This window comes from Ovis aries, chromosome 2 (assembly GCF_016772045.2).
Source record: "Ovis aries strain OAR_USU_Benz2616 breed Rambouillet chromosome 2, ARS-UI_Ramb_v3.0, whole genome shotgun sequence".
NCBI classification, from domain to species: Eukaryota; Metazoa; Chordata; class Mammalia; order Artiodactyla; family Bovidae; genus Ovis; species Ovis aries.
In genome coordinates, this window is record NC_056055.1 from 183108061 (window position 1) to 183122347 (window position 14287).

General features: G+C 45.3%; 1 protein-coding gene across 4 annotated transcripts in view; it reads right to left on the minus strand.

Moving 5' to 3' along the window:
* CCDC93 (coiled-coil domain containing 93) overlaps nt 1-14287 on the minus strand; it is a 107586-nt gene that overhangs the window by 15290 nt on the left and 78009 nt on the right. For all 4 annotated transcript variants that reach the window (XM_042243955.2, XM_027965027.3, XM_042243954.2 and 1 more), the window contains 6 exons: nt 7626-7699; nt 6709-6790; nt 5773-5844; nt 4468-4521; nt 2808-2870; nt 58-166 (listed from right to left, as the gene is read on the minus strand). In XM_042243955.2, the coding sequence (XP_042099889.1) occupies nt 58-166; nt 2808-2870; nt 4468-4521; nt 5773-5844; nt 6709-6790; nt 7626-7699 (454 nt within the window). The remainder of the gene's footprint in view (nt 1-57; nt 167-2807; nt 2871-4467; nt 4522-5772; nt 5845-6708; nt 6791-7625; nt 7700-14287) is intronic.

A 14287-nucleotide genomic window follows, 5' to 3' on the forward strand; every position in this document is an offset into this window, starting at 1 on the left:
TTGTCCCCTGCCCCTCCCAGGGCCAGCCTCAGGACAGTATGTGGTCGATGCACCTACTCTGGCGGTAGAGTTCAATAAATCTCTTCTGATACTGTATTAGCTCAGCTCGGCTGGGCACTTCATCAATCTTGCGATGCAAAATTGCTATTTCTCGATTTCTTCGAGCCTAAATGCAAAAGAGATGGGGGAGACAACACTATTTGATGAAAGGCCTTATTTGTTCCCACAAAATATTGCCTCCACTCACCCTGTGCCTGCAAACCAGCCCTGGAATGCAGGCACACACCACCAGCTGGCTCCGATTCTGATTCCCACCTGGCAACACAGAGAGAAGGCATGGCTGTGAACTGGTGCCACCTGTGTACGCGTGTGCTAAGCTGCTTCAGTCATGTCTGACTCTTTGCAACCCTGTGGACTGTATCCCCCCGGACTCCTCCTTCCTTGGGATTCTCCAGGCAAGACTACTGGAGTGGGTTGCCATGCCCTCCTCCAGGGCATCTTCCCAACCCAGGAATCGAACCCGCATCTCTTAGTCTCCTGCACTGGCAGACGGGTTTTTTTTTACCACTAGCGTCACCTGAGAAACCCCTAAACTGGAGCCACAGGAGGCAACAAATTAACAGGTCCAGAAGGAAGATTCTGAATGGGATGATACCCCTGGCCAGCCCACCAGACCCCAAGGACTCTGGAGCAGCTGATTCCCCAGAGCCAGGTGGGCACCAGAAGCGCTTCCCGGATGACGAGAGACTGATGCCACCTTGCTGCTCCACACAACTTCCAAATCCCTGAGCCTGTCTGAAAAGCTCCTAAAGCATCTTTCTGGCATTTGCCCCCTCCCATGAAATGAACTGGGCTCTATTAGTCAAACTGCTCCTGATTGCATCTGGGAGGCAGAGTAGTGAGCATGCAGGGGAGACCTTGGGCTCGGAGGCGGGGAGTTTTCTGTGGGCAGCACTGGAGAAGGCTGCCCAGCTCCCCGACACAGTCACAGTCTCAGTGTTGCCCTCTCCTGTGCCTCCTTGTCCCTCCTCCCAGCTACTTTATCACTGTGGCAGATGGGGACCTCTAATTTATTTGGGTGCAAAATCCACTATCAACTCTGGTGACCAAACCAAAATCAGGTCTGTGGCTTGAGCTAGAGAAGAGGGACAGATCTATTTCTCCTTTTGGCCAAGGCTATATTCCCCATGGGTGCTTGAGCTCTGACGCCTATGTTCCCCCACCCCATCCCCGCCCCGACCAGGAATCTATAGATATAATCATTCATTCTTTTCACTGCATCTTTAACCTCTCCTTTTCTATTGGTTTCTTTTTACTGGCATTTAAATACGCTGAAGTCCCTCATCCCTTTAAGGCCCTTCCTTAAACCCTGATCAGGGCCTTCTCTGTGGCCCAGTCCTTAAGAATCTGCCTTCCAATACAAGGAATGTGGCTTTGATTCCTGGTTGGGGAACTAAGACCCATAAGCCGTGGGGCAACCAAGCCCTTGAACTGCAACTAGAGCCCATGCACCACCATGAAGACCCCGGACAGCCAGAAAAGAAAGAAAAAAGGAAACCGCAAAACCAAGTACTCAAGTGCCTCTGACGTCCCGACTCCCCTCCCCACAAGCCACCCTTCAACCCACTGCCGCTGGCTGCTCCCAACGCCCACTGGAAATACTCTCGCCAAGGTCACACAGACCTTCTCTGTGCACCTGTGGCAATTCTCAGCCTCTAGCTTCCTTGACTTCTGGCAACGCTGAACCTTCTTTCCACTGAGCCCTCTGCTCAGCTGCCAGGAGACCTCAGACTCCTGTTTTCCCTGGGCCTCGAGCTGCCCACTTGGTCTCAAGCCTCACTAGTGGAGTCCTTCTTCCCCTCTTCACAGCCCAGCCCAGACTATTCCTACTTGGTGGAGTACCCTAATCTTTAAAAGCCCCACAGAGATCTCATGAACATTTCTTTTCACTGTCCCATTCCCTCCAGCCCTATCCTTTTTACTTTAGGCTTTTCCTCAATGAATAACACAAGGATCCATGTTAGTGCCAAGTCGGAAATTCTCCACCATCCTGACTCTGCTTTTTTCTCTAACCCATCTCCAGTTCCATCAATACAGCTGCTCAGCCTCTCGGCCACCAGTTCACATCCATACACCCTCACTGAGCCAGCCCTGGCTTGGGCTTCAGCACTGACCCCTGCAGCCCCTTGGCCACTCCCACCAGAACCTGGCCTTCCTTTCCCAGAGAGCAGAGAGAAGTTCCGGGCCAAAGTGCAACACAAGTTAACTCTTGGCTTTTAAGTGTCCCTGAGCCAGAAGCTGGCAACGGAAGAGATTTTACAATGCAGTTTTGACTCTGCATGAATTTAAAGCCAACTCTAAAGCCTATGTTCCCATATCTGATGGCGTTCTCACCACCCTCCCTCCCCCTGCACGCCCCTGCCACCCCAGATCATCAACTAACAGCTCAAAAGGGCACTTACTATTTGAAGAAAAGTACTTGACAAGAACATTAGACCTTGAATCCTGCCTCCGGCACTTTCTAGTTGCTTGTATTTAACAGATTTGAGTCAATTTCTTCATACAGAAAATAAGGCTGATAGCTACTCTCCAATAAAGGTGATAACCAAGTCAAACGAGATGTTGGTGAATTAACAGACCAGTGTGAGGTGTTATAACCAACACCTCAATCCAGAGTTACACTCCAGACAGAACAGCAAACAGCCTTATAACCAAGTCTCCCTGGCTCTTAGACACTGAGATGCTCTTGTTCTGCTATAGGACATGCAGACCTAGTCAGATGGATTTATCAGCTCACTTTTACTCACCTGTAGTAGACGGATCTTGTAAAGTTTCTCTTTTTCCATGTTATACCGTCTGTCTAGGTCTTCCTGAAATTAGAAAAAAACTCTTTAATTATCTGCAAATTTTTATTTTTTTGATGAAATCTTTTGAAGTTGAACAGTTTTTATGTATCTCCTTCACCGTGAGGCTCCAAATTTCTTTTTTGAAATGGCTGAGTTCAGGGTTGAGTCCTCATCCTGTGAGACCCTTGACACTCTTTCACATCACTTTGTAACAACTCTTTCTTCTTCTGGGACCCAGGCTAAACCCAGGGTTCTTAAGTGAAGGATCCCCCAAATCCATGTGCCCTTCCTTCCCTTAACAAAAAAACCATGAGGAGGAGATAACTAACATTTAAAGAGCCTGCAGTTCTATGTTGCTGTGTTAGATGATGCTAGCTTGCTTATGTTTCTGTTTAGAGCTGCAATGTCCAATGTGATTGCCACCAGGCACATGTGGCTATTTAAATTCATATTATCTAAAATTGAAAAATATTCAATTTCTCAATTGTCCTAGCCAACCTTCAGATACTCAGTAACCATACACAGCTAGTGGCCACCATATTGGATAGAGCACAGATGGAGAACACATCCACCACTGTCGAAAGGCCTTTTGGACAGTATTAAAAGACAGAAACCAGCCCCTCACTGAACCCAATGAGGTAAGAGACATGGCTGGATGGCTCACTGTGCTAGAGGAAGCTACAAAGGCGTCAGAGGTGCCCCTCTCCCCCTGTGTTTTTGCACACACACCCCTGCCAGCTCCTCCATGGGGCTCAGCTGCAGGCAAACCCCAACAGCCTACACTGTGGGAGTTCTTAAGTTCCCTCTCTGGGAGCCTCTGAGGGCACGAAGGGAAGAGGAACCTAGAGGAGGTGAATGGTAGAGACTTTCCTGTTGCTCCTCTCCTCCTCCTCTTTCTTTTCTGTTTCTTTCTCCTGGAAGCATTCCTTTGACTCAGAACAGGGGTTGGCAAACAGCCCAATGGCTAAATCCAACGGCCCTTGAGCCAAATTTGCCTGTGCCTAGTTTTTTTTTTTTATTAATTTTTTCACTGAAGGACAACTGCTCCACAGAGTTTTGTTGTTTTCTGTCAAACCTCAGTGTGAATCAGCCACAGGTATATACATATCCCCTCCCACCTGAACCTCCCTCTGTGCCTAGTTTTATAAATAAAGTTTTATTGGAACATAGCTATATCCTTTCACTTATATATTGACTCTGAGGACCAGAGTGGAGCTGGCCCACGAGGTTGACAATATTCACTACCTGGCCCTTAACACCCCCTGACCTCGAAACGCAAGCCCATAGACAGAGCTCTCTCCCTGCACACTGCCTGCCCCTCGAAGCCTTTGGGCTGTGACTGGCAGGTGCGGCCCTTTACAGGGCTTTCCCCTTCCCAGCTCAGAGGCCAGGCTGGAGATGGAATGCCTGGGCCAGGTGCAGGGCCTCAGGGCTGTCCACAGGGAAGCTGTGCTCCACCCCAGGGGTGGGTGTGCAAGATGGACCCAGGCCCTGAGAGCCCACAGACAAGGAGGTGGCCACAGAGATGATGGAAGGAGGTATGAGAAGCTTTTGAAGACACAAAGCTGGTCACCACGCCCACAGAGGACAGTACTGGTCCTGAGAATGGGCAGGTACTTACATTGTGCGTCATCGCAGAGGTTAAGGCACCATGTGACTCTCCCCCAGAGAGGGTCTGCAATGAGGAAAAGTAAAAAAAAAAACCAAAAACCAAAAAACAAAACATCATCTCTGAGGAAAGAAGCTGAGGGTCCAGAAGTAGGAAGGGGTGGGCTGGCAGTTTGACGATCATGTCTGAACAGGAAACAGCCCGTACATGAGTGCTAGATTTTAAACTGTTCTGAAATGTCCATCAGTCACATATTAACAAGCTAAAATCTATTTCTAAATGCGAGTCAATCCCTCTAGCGAGGTGTGATGGCTAAGAAGAGAAATGCCGCCCTTAAAGTCTGAGTTCTATACAAACCCAGAGGCTGGCTGAGCTGAACTCAGTTTCAGTCTTGGAAACAACTGGAAAGTTGGGGTGGTCCCAATTCACCACCCACTGCCCAGCCATACTCTGCCGTCGCTGCACCAGTCCTCATGGCTGTGGCTGAAGTGACAGAACCCGTCACGAAAGGGAGGCAGCACCTCCATGGCCTGTCTCCCTGATAGCGGGGCAGTGTCCATACAGGCCCAGGCCCAGCCCTGGCAGAAGGCCCTGGCTGCTCCAGTCCCCTCCCTTCCCTGAGCCCCAAGTTCCCCATTTCCCCAAGCAAGAGGGTGCAGTTGACGAGGTCTGAGGCCATACCCTGACCTAAGCACAGAGAGCCTCAGCAAAGAAGCTTTGAATGGAGTATGAGAAGGGAAAACAAACCAGTGATCCCTAAGGTCTCATTTGGTGAGAGAAACAGACTTTATTTTCCATCCTTGTCCACACCAGTTCCTTGGAAGATCAAGGCCTCTGTTCAGAGAGCCAGTGGGACCTGTTCTGAGCCAGGTATGCTCCCCATGACCAGAGCCCCGACCTTACATCTCGAGCGAGCTGCTCTCTGCAGCATCCATGTCCCGGGGCAGGAGTGCAGGGCGAAATCAGCAAACTGGCACAAAATTGAGAGGTAAATGGGACAAAGGGGACCAGAGCTCAAGGAGTTCCTAGAAACACCCATTCCTAATGGAGGGGCAGCCGGGCTTGTAAACCGGTTAACGCTTGCCCCAGGGTTGCTGCCGTCCACACTCAGAGCTGCTTTAACTCACAAAAAGAAGACAAAGTTCAGGGACACATATCGACGAAAACCATTTGAGAAATGAGTGTTCAGAGGACAAGGTTGAGGAAAAGTCTGGTCCCTTTCAGCACTAGACTCTGCTGGGGAGTCCTCTAGAAACCCTTTCATGGTGGACGTCACAAAGCCCCCAGCCGTCTGGAGCACCCCTCCACAGCCCGTACCTTTTCATCTCTGCCTGGCGCCCTCTCAGCCTTCAGGCTTTCGATCTCCTGCTGCAGCCGTGCCATCTCCTCCTTTAAAAGTAATATGAACATTTACAAGATCTGGACAGGCCAGTAACTGGATGTAATGATTTACCTTGATCTAGAGTCTTATTTTCACATTCGTGAGTTTACGTGGGGACAAGAAGTCCATAAAGAACTAGCCCCCCAGGCCCCTGATTTTCAGCCTGGGAACGTCTTTTTAGGAGGGTAGAGGCAGCCGTATCTCAGTCAGAAGGGGTCTTTCTTCCCCAAGGGCAGGTGAGGCTCACAGTAATCACTGGGACATGGGATGAATGAGTGGCTTAGAGTCAGTCCCAAGCCTCTTCCTCTTTTTCAGCTCTTCTCCACCTTTCCTGGGACCTTCAAGCCTGGAGCCCTGCCTCATCCAGCCCTCCTCCACTTGTCACCCTCATCTGCTTAAGTCAGATATAGCTTTTAGAGGGCTCCTACGCCATAGTGGCCTCTCTTCCCCTAGACTCACAGAACTCAGCCCTCTTTGCCTGTCTCCCACATAGTCACCTGTGCACATATCACCCCCACTATTGGACCATGTGACAGAGACATGTTAGGATTTTAGGGCGGCCCTAGTTTCGTATGATACTACTCCTCTTGTATAACTTTTCTTTTAAATACATTTGTAAATTAGAAAACACTGTTTGTTAGACTGTGCTCTCAGTTTGGGGTCTGGCACACAGTTACTCATCCAAGTCATTTCTGGTGTCCTCTGATCACAACATAAGCACTTTACTCCTCTTGCACACTACCACGTACCTGCCTGGTGAACCTCCTCTTCCTATCACACCTGGATAGGACCCGCAGCAGCACAAGGGGAGGGAAAGCAGGAGACTGTATGAGAATCTTTGTTAACATCTGATGACACCAAGCAACACTTACTCGACAATGTGCTTTAAACTCCTGTTCCTGACTTTTCAGATTTTCATTCATGGCTACAAGGGCTCTCAAGTTCTGCAGGATGCTGAAAAGACCAAAAAACAACTGACTTTCAACAAACCACTATGATTTTATGAATCACAGCTAAAAACCAAGACCCCAGAAAAAAAGGAACTTTTTTCTTAATTTCTTTTGTCTCTCCCAAGAGTGTCTAGTAGGCTGCCCACCAATGATAATGACCACCATTTAACAGACATTATTTTTCATCTATAAGCTGAGTCCATCAGGTCACATTCAAACAAATGTTACAGAATACAGAATTAAAATATCAACTGCAGAAACATCAATGTGTTTTGAGATTACTGTATATTTTTAATGATACCAACTACTTAAGACTCAGAGCACAGATAGAACTGTAACTTTAATTCCCATTTAAAATTTTAAATGTAAATGTAAATGCTTTTATTTAATTTAAATTGTCTAAAGACAATTAATTAAAAAAAACAAACAACCCAAAACCCAGTGTCTTGGTAAAAAAAAAGACAACATTTTCATTCTTGAAGGACAGGGTAACATCAGTGCTGTTAAAACCTGGTAACCATGGTTGACTCCAAGGGAGGAGGACTGCGTAGCTGGGGGCAGGGGCGGGAGAAGACTTTTCAGTGTATGTCTTTTTGAACCTTGAAAGTATTACTTACCTTCTAAAAAGGAGGAAACAGACAAAACAAAATACAAAACATAGCTGCTCCCGACCCAGGGGGAAGTGGGAGGAAGAGGAAGAAGGCAGCCCCGGATCAGGATCAGCGTGAAGTAACCGGCAGAACAGCGCCAGCAGCCATGACCTGGGCTCCTCAGCCCTGTTCTCCAACCACCAGTCACACTCACAGAGAAAATAAATACCACGTGTTGAGATCTCCTACCTCGGATCAGCTTTGGCCTCTATCTTCTCGAGAGCTGTCTGCTCTTTGTCCAGTTTCTCACTGTGACCCTTGAGCTATGGGAGAGAAGGAGGCATGTTGCTGTAGACTTGCCAGGACAGGAGGCGAGGGCTTCCATTCTCCTTCCTGGCCCACACCTGCGCCCTCTCTGGACAGGTGGCCCAGCCCACTGGACATGGCCGTACATTGAGAAAACAGGTGGACAAGGGGAACAGGATGGGGCTGGAGGGACAGCACAGAAACATCAAAACCACAGCCCTCCTGACACAGGCTGTGAGTAAAAGAAACCCTGGAAATACCTTTAAATCACAGCAGCAAGTGGGTGGAAAGCCAAAGTAATGCTGGCAGCAGGTGTCTCTCAGTGGGAAGAAGTAAAAAGCAGCAGCTATGAGAGACAGACCTGGGTTTCAATCTCAGGATACCACTACTGGGGCTTCTCACAGGGCCAGGGCTAAATCTCCTATCTTGAAAAACTCCATTTTCTTTCTCTGAGTCAGTGGAGACTTTAAAAAGCAAACTTTAAGGAAACTCAGATTTCAATTTTTAAGGTGTGTAGATCTACTGTACAATAGACTATTAAGCTGCCATTAAAAAAGAATAAAGTTTTTTTATGATGATCTCTAACATTTACTGTAAGTTGAAGAAAGCACATAAAACCATTATTCCAGTGTGCATCAGGGAAGGTATACATGTATACATCCTATATACACATGCATTAAAGAACCCACACGTTATTTGCATATGCACAAAAATTTTCTGAAAAGATTCACAAGTGATTGGTTACCCTCTAGGTAGAGTAGCTGCTTGGGTTACAGGGGGACACCATTTGTACTTTTTGAATTTTGAACTATGTGAATGCGCAACCTATTAAAAAAAAAAGTTAAAGAAATTCCAAGAGTTCTAGCTGAGAACATGTGGCAGCAAGTCCTTCTTTCTCAAGTCCTGGGAAGTTCAGGTGATTCTGTTTGATGACAGGAGCGGGCACCTTGGGGACAAGAATGATGGTAGCAGGTAAGACTGGCCAGTGGAGGACCACTGTGTGGATCCGGCAGGTGTGGGAAGAACTGGGCGGCAGGACTGGGGTCTGTGTCAGGAACAGCCAGTGGGCTGTGCAGTGAAGCCTGCTTCCCTTAAGCCAAAAGCTGGCGCAGGAGTCCCAGAGGCAGGGCGGCTCCCAGAGACCTGGCAAGACTCAGGAGGAGGGACACTGTCCTGACCCCAAATATCAGTTAACACTGGCTGATCTCACCGAACAGCAGGACCCCCTTTCCAAAATAGTTATGTGGAGGATGCTGCATAAAATGAATACAGAATCCACGCAGCTGATAACAGAAAATTTCAGAATCACAAATAAGCACACCATTAAGAATTATCATGTATTTTAAGAAAGACAAAACTGTAAAAAACGTTATCAACTCAACAAATGAATTCTGATCTGAAGGGATAGTTTGTAGATCAAGGAAAACTTCAGACACAGTCAATGCCCTTATGCTGGAGAGGATCCTCCATATACAGAAAAGAATCAACCTCCACATAAGAAATTAAAGTTGTACTGCTGAAATTAGAAAGTGCACAGGCTAGAAGGGGCCCGCCACTGATGCAGGGGCCTGCAGCGCCTCCCCCACACGTCAGGGCTGCCATCCATGCTCCACCTTCCACACCCCGCTTTATTCTCCTATATTCCAGGGAAGGCAGGTCCTCCCTATTTTCCAGGGCCACTAGGTTTTGCTGAAGAGGTAAAACCTGGCGCACTGGCAGGAAAGGGCTCAAAGTGCTCATGTGCCCAGGCCTTGCCTTGAGCAGATAAGGAGACTGAGGCCCAGAGGCAGAGCTCATTACTGATTCAGGGTCCCGGTCTTCAGTCTTCTGACTAAATCAGGCTTCTTCCTACATTGTTCAGCATAGCCTCCCATCTTCCTAGACGAGAATTAGTTTGACTGCCTGACTAGATGGTAAGCTCCCTGAGAGGTCATGGTGCCAGGCCTCCAGCACTGGAATCCACATGGCCTTTCTGCCTCAGTTTCTCCAGCAGCACAGCAGGGATATTAACAGTGTGCTGCCAGGGTTGACAGGACGATTCAATGGTAACACAAATGATGTGCCCACAGCACAGCCAGTACATCGCAATGTTGGTTGCCATTATCATGTGAGGATAGGGAGAGTATCTCCTATTATTAACTTAATTCGAACCTTCCATCTTTCTAGCACATGCAAGGATTCAAAAAATATTTTTTTAATTTTTTTTCTTATTGAATGATAATTGCTTTACAGACTTTTGTTTTCTGTCAAACCTCAACATGAATCAGTCACAGGTATACCTATATCTCCTCCATTTTGAACCTCCCTCCCATCTCCTACCGCATGCCATCTATCTAAATTGACACAGAGCCCCTGCTTGAGTTTCCTGAGCCATACAGCAAATTCCTATTGGCTATCTATTTTACATATGGTAATGTAAGTTTCCATGCTATTCTTTCCATACGTCTCACCCATTCCTCTCCTCTCCCTATGTCCGTAAGTCTATTATCTATGTGTGTTTCTCCACTGCTGCCCTGAGAATAAATTCTTCAGTACCATTATTCTAGATTTAGAATACAGTAGTTCTCTTTCTGACTCACTTCACTCTGTATAATAGGTTCTAGGTTCATTCACCTCATCAGAACTGACTCAAATGTGTTCCTTTTTGTGGATGAGTAATATTCCATTGTGTATATGTATCACAACTTCTTTATCTGTTCATCTGTTGATGGGCATCTAGGTGGATTCCATGTTTCAGCTGTTGTAAATAGTGCTGCAGGGAATGATGGGATATATGTGTCTTTATCAATTTTGGTTTCCTTAGGGTATATGCCTAGGAGTGGGATTGCTGGGTCATATGGTGGTTTTCATACTGTTCATGGGGTTCTCAAGGCAAGAATACTGAAGTGGTTTGTCATTCCCTTCTCCAGTAGACCACATTCTGTCAGACCTCTCCACGTGACCTGTCCGTATTGGGTGGCCTCACACGGAATGGCCTAGTTTTACAAGACAGTTCCAGAAAAACATCTATTTCTGATTTATTGACTATGCCAAAGCCTTTGACTGTGTGGATCACAATAGACTGTGGAAAATTCTGAAAGAGATGGGAATACCAGACCAACTGACCTGCCTTTTGAGAAACCTATATGAAGGTCAGGAAGCAACAGTCAGAACTGGACATGGAACAACAGACTGGATCCAAATAGGAAAAGGAGTACGTCAAGGCTGTACATTATCACCCTGCTTATTAACTTGTATGCAGAGTACATCATGAGAAACACTGGGCTGGATGATGCACAAGCTGGAATCAAGATTGCCGGGAGAAATATCAATAACCTCAGATATGCAGATGACACCACCCTTATGGCAGAAAGTGAAGAAGAACTAAAGAGCCTCTTGATGAAAGTGAAAGAGGAGAGTGAAAAAGTTGGCTTAAAGCTCAACATTCAGAAAACTAAGATCATGGCCTCTGGTCCCATCACTTCATGGGAAATAGATGGGGAAACAGTGGAAACAGTGGCTGACTTTATTTTTGGGGGCTCCAAAATCACTGCAGATGGTGATTGCAGCTGTGAAATTAAAAGACGCTTACTCCTTGGAAGGAAAGTTATGGCCAACCTAGGCAGTAATATTAAAAAGCAGAGACAGTATTGTCAACAAAGATCCATCTAGTCAAGGCTATGGTTTTTCCATTAGCCATGTATGGATGTGAAAGTTGGACTATAAAGAAAGAGCACTGAAGAATTGATGCTTTTGAACTGTGGTGTTGAAGACTCTTGAGAGTCCCTTGGACTGCAAGGAGATCCAACCAGTCCATCCTAAAGGAGATCAATCTTGGGTGTTCATTGGAAGGACTGATGTTGAAGCTGAAACTTTGGCCACCTGATGCGAAGAGCTGAGTCATTTGAAAAGACCCTGATGTTGGGAAAGATTGAGGGCAGGAGGAGAAGGGGATGACAGAGGATGAGATGGTTAGATGGCATCAATGACTCAATGGACATGAGTTGGGTAAACTCCAGGAGTTGGTGATGGACAGGGAGACTTAGCATGCCGCAGTTCATGGGGTCCCAACGAGTCAGACACGCCTGAGCGACTGAACTGAACTTTGTCAAAAATAAGGTACTGATAGGTGCATGGGTTTATTTCTGGGTTTTCTATCTTGTTCCATTGGTCTGTATTTATGTTTTTGTGCTAGTATCATACTGTCTTGATAACTGTAGCTTTGTAGTATAATCTGAAGTCAGGAAGGTTGATTCCTCCAGCTCCATTCTTCTTTCTCAAGACTGCTTTGGCTATTTGGGATATTTTGTGTTTCCATACGAATTGTGAAATTTTTTGTTCTAGTTCTGTGAAAAATGCCTTTGGTAATTTGATAGGGGTAGCACTGAATCTGTAGATTGCATTTGGTAATATGTTATTTTCACAATATTGATTCTTCCTACCCAGAAACATGGAATCTCTCTCCATCTATTTATATTGTTTTTTAGTTTTTTTCATTAGTGTCTTATAATTTTCTGTGTACAGTTCTTTTGTCTCCTTAGGTAAGTTTATTCCTAGATACTTTATTCTTTTTGTTGCAATGGTGAACGGGATGGATTCCTTAATTTCTATTTCTGATTTTTCATTGCTAGTATATAGAAATGGAAGTGATTTCTGTGTATTGATTTTGTATCCTGCAACTTTGCTAAATTCACCGATTAGCTCTAGTAATTTTCTGATACTATCTTTAGGGTTTTCTATATACAGTATCATGTCATCTGCAAACAATGAGAGGTTTACTTCTTCTTTTCCAATCTGGATTCCTTTTATTTCTTTTTCTTCTCTGATTACTGTTGCTAGGACTTCCAGAACTATGTTGCATAACAGAGGTGAAAGTGGACACCCTTGTCTTGTTCCTGATCTTAGGGGAATGCTTTCAGTTTTTTACCATTGAGAATAATGTTTGCTGTAGGCTTATCATAAATGGCCTTTACTACGTTGAGGTAGGTTCCTTCTATGCCCATTTTTTAAAGAGTTTTAATCATAAATGGGTGCTGAATTTTGTCAAAGGGTTTTTCTGCCTCTATTGATATTATCATATGGTTTCTATCTTTCAAATTGTTAATATAGTGTATCACATTGATTGTGGAAAAGGAAATGGCAACCCACTCCAGTATTCCTGCCAGGAAAATTCCATGGTTGGAGGAGACTGCTAGGCTACAGTCCATGAGGTCGCAAAGAGTTGGACATGACTGAGCGACTTCACTTTCTTTCTATAGTTGCTTTTGGAGAAGGAAATGGCAACCCACTCCAGTGTTCTTGCCTGGAGAATCCCATGGACAGAGGGGCCTGGTGAGCTACAGTCTATGGGGTTGCAAAGAGTCAGACCCGACTAAGCAACTAACACACACAGACACATCACATTGACTGATTTGCATATATTGAAGAATCCTTGCATTCCTGGAGTAAACCCAACTTGACGATGGTATAGATCTTTTTTCTTCCCTTGTGTTTCTTAACTATATAAGTCCGAATGGCAACCCACTCCAGTGTTCTTGCCTGGAGAATCCCAGGGATGGGGGACCCTGGTGGGCTGCCGTCTATGGGGTCGCACAGAGTCGGACACGACTGAAGCAACTTAGCAGTAGCAGCAGCATTTGTTGTAAAGCTGGTTTGGTGGTACTGAATTCTCTTAACTTTTGCTTATCTGAAAAGCTTTTTATTTCTCCATCAATTTTGTTTGAATGATATCCTTGCTGGGTACTGTAAGCTTGGTTGTAGATGTTTCCCTTTCAATACTTTAAATATATCCTGCCATTCCCTTCTGGCCTGCAGAGTTTCTGCTGAAAGATCAGCTATTAAGCGTATGGGGTTTCCCTTGTATTTTTTTCTTTGTGTTTAGCCTTTGTTAGTTTGATTAGTATGTGTCTTGGCATGTTTCTCCTTGGGTTTATCCTGCATGGGACTCATTGTGCTTCTTGGACTTGATTGACTATTTCCTTTTCCACGTTAGGGAAATTTTCAACTATAATCTCTTCAAATATTTTCTCATACCCTTTCTTTTTCTCTTCTTCTGGGACCCCTATAATTCGAATGTTGGTGCGTTTGATATTGTCCCAGAGGTCTCTGAGACTGTCCTCAGTTCCTTTCATACTTTTTACTTTATTCTGCTCTTCAGAAGTTATTTCCACCATTTTATCTTCCAGCTCAATGATTTGTTCTTCTGCTTCAGATATTCTATTATTGATTCCTTCTAGAGTACTTTTAATTTCAGTAATTATGTTGTTTGTCTCTGCATCTTTAATTCTTCTCGGTCTTTGTTAATTGATTCTTGAATTTTCCCCATTTAGTTTTCAAGGTTTTCGATCATCTTTACTATTATTATCCTGAATTCTTTTTCAGGTAGTTTGCCTATTTCCTCTTCATTTATTTAGACTTCCGTGTTTCTAGTTTGTTCCTTCATCTGTGTAGTATTTCTCTGCCTTTTCATTCTTTTTTTTTAATTGATAGTGTTTGAGGTCTTCTCTTCCCAGGCTTGAATTCTTCCTTCCTTTTGGTTTCTGCCCTCCTAAGGTTGGTCCAGTGGTTTGTGTAAGCTTCGTATAGGGTGAGATTTGTGCTGAGTTTTTGTTTGTTTTTCCTCTGAT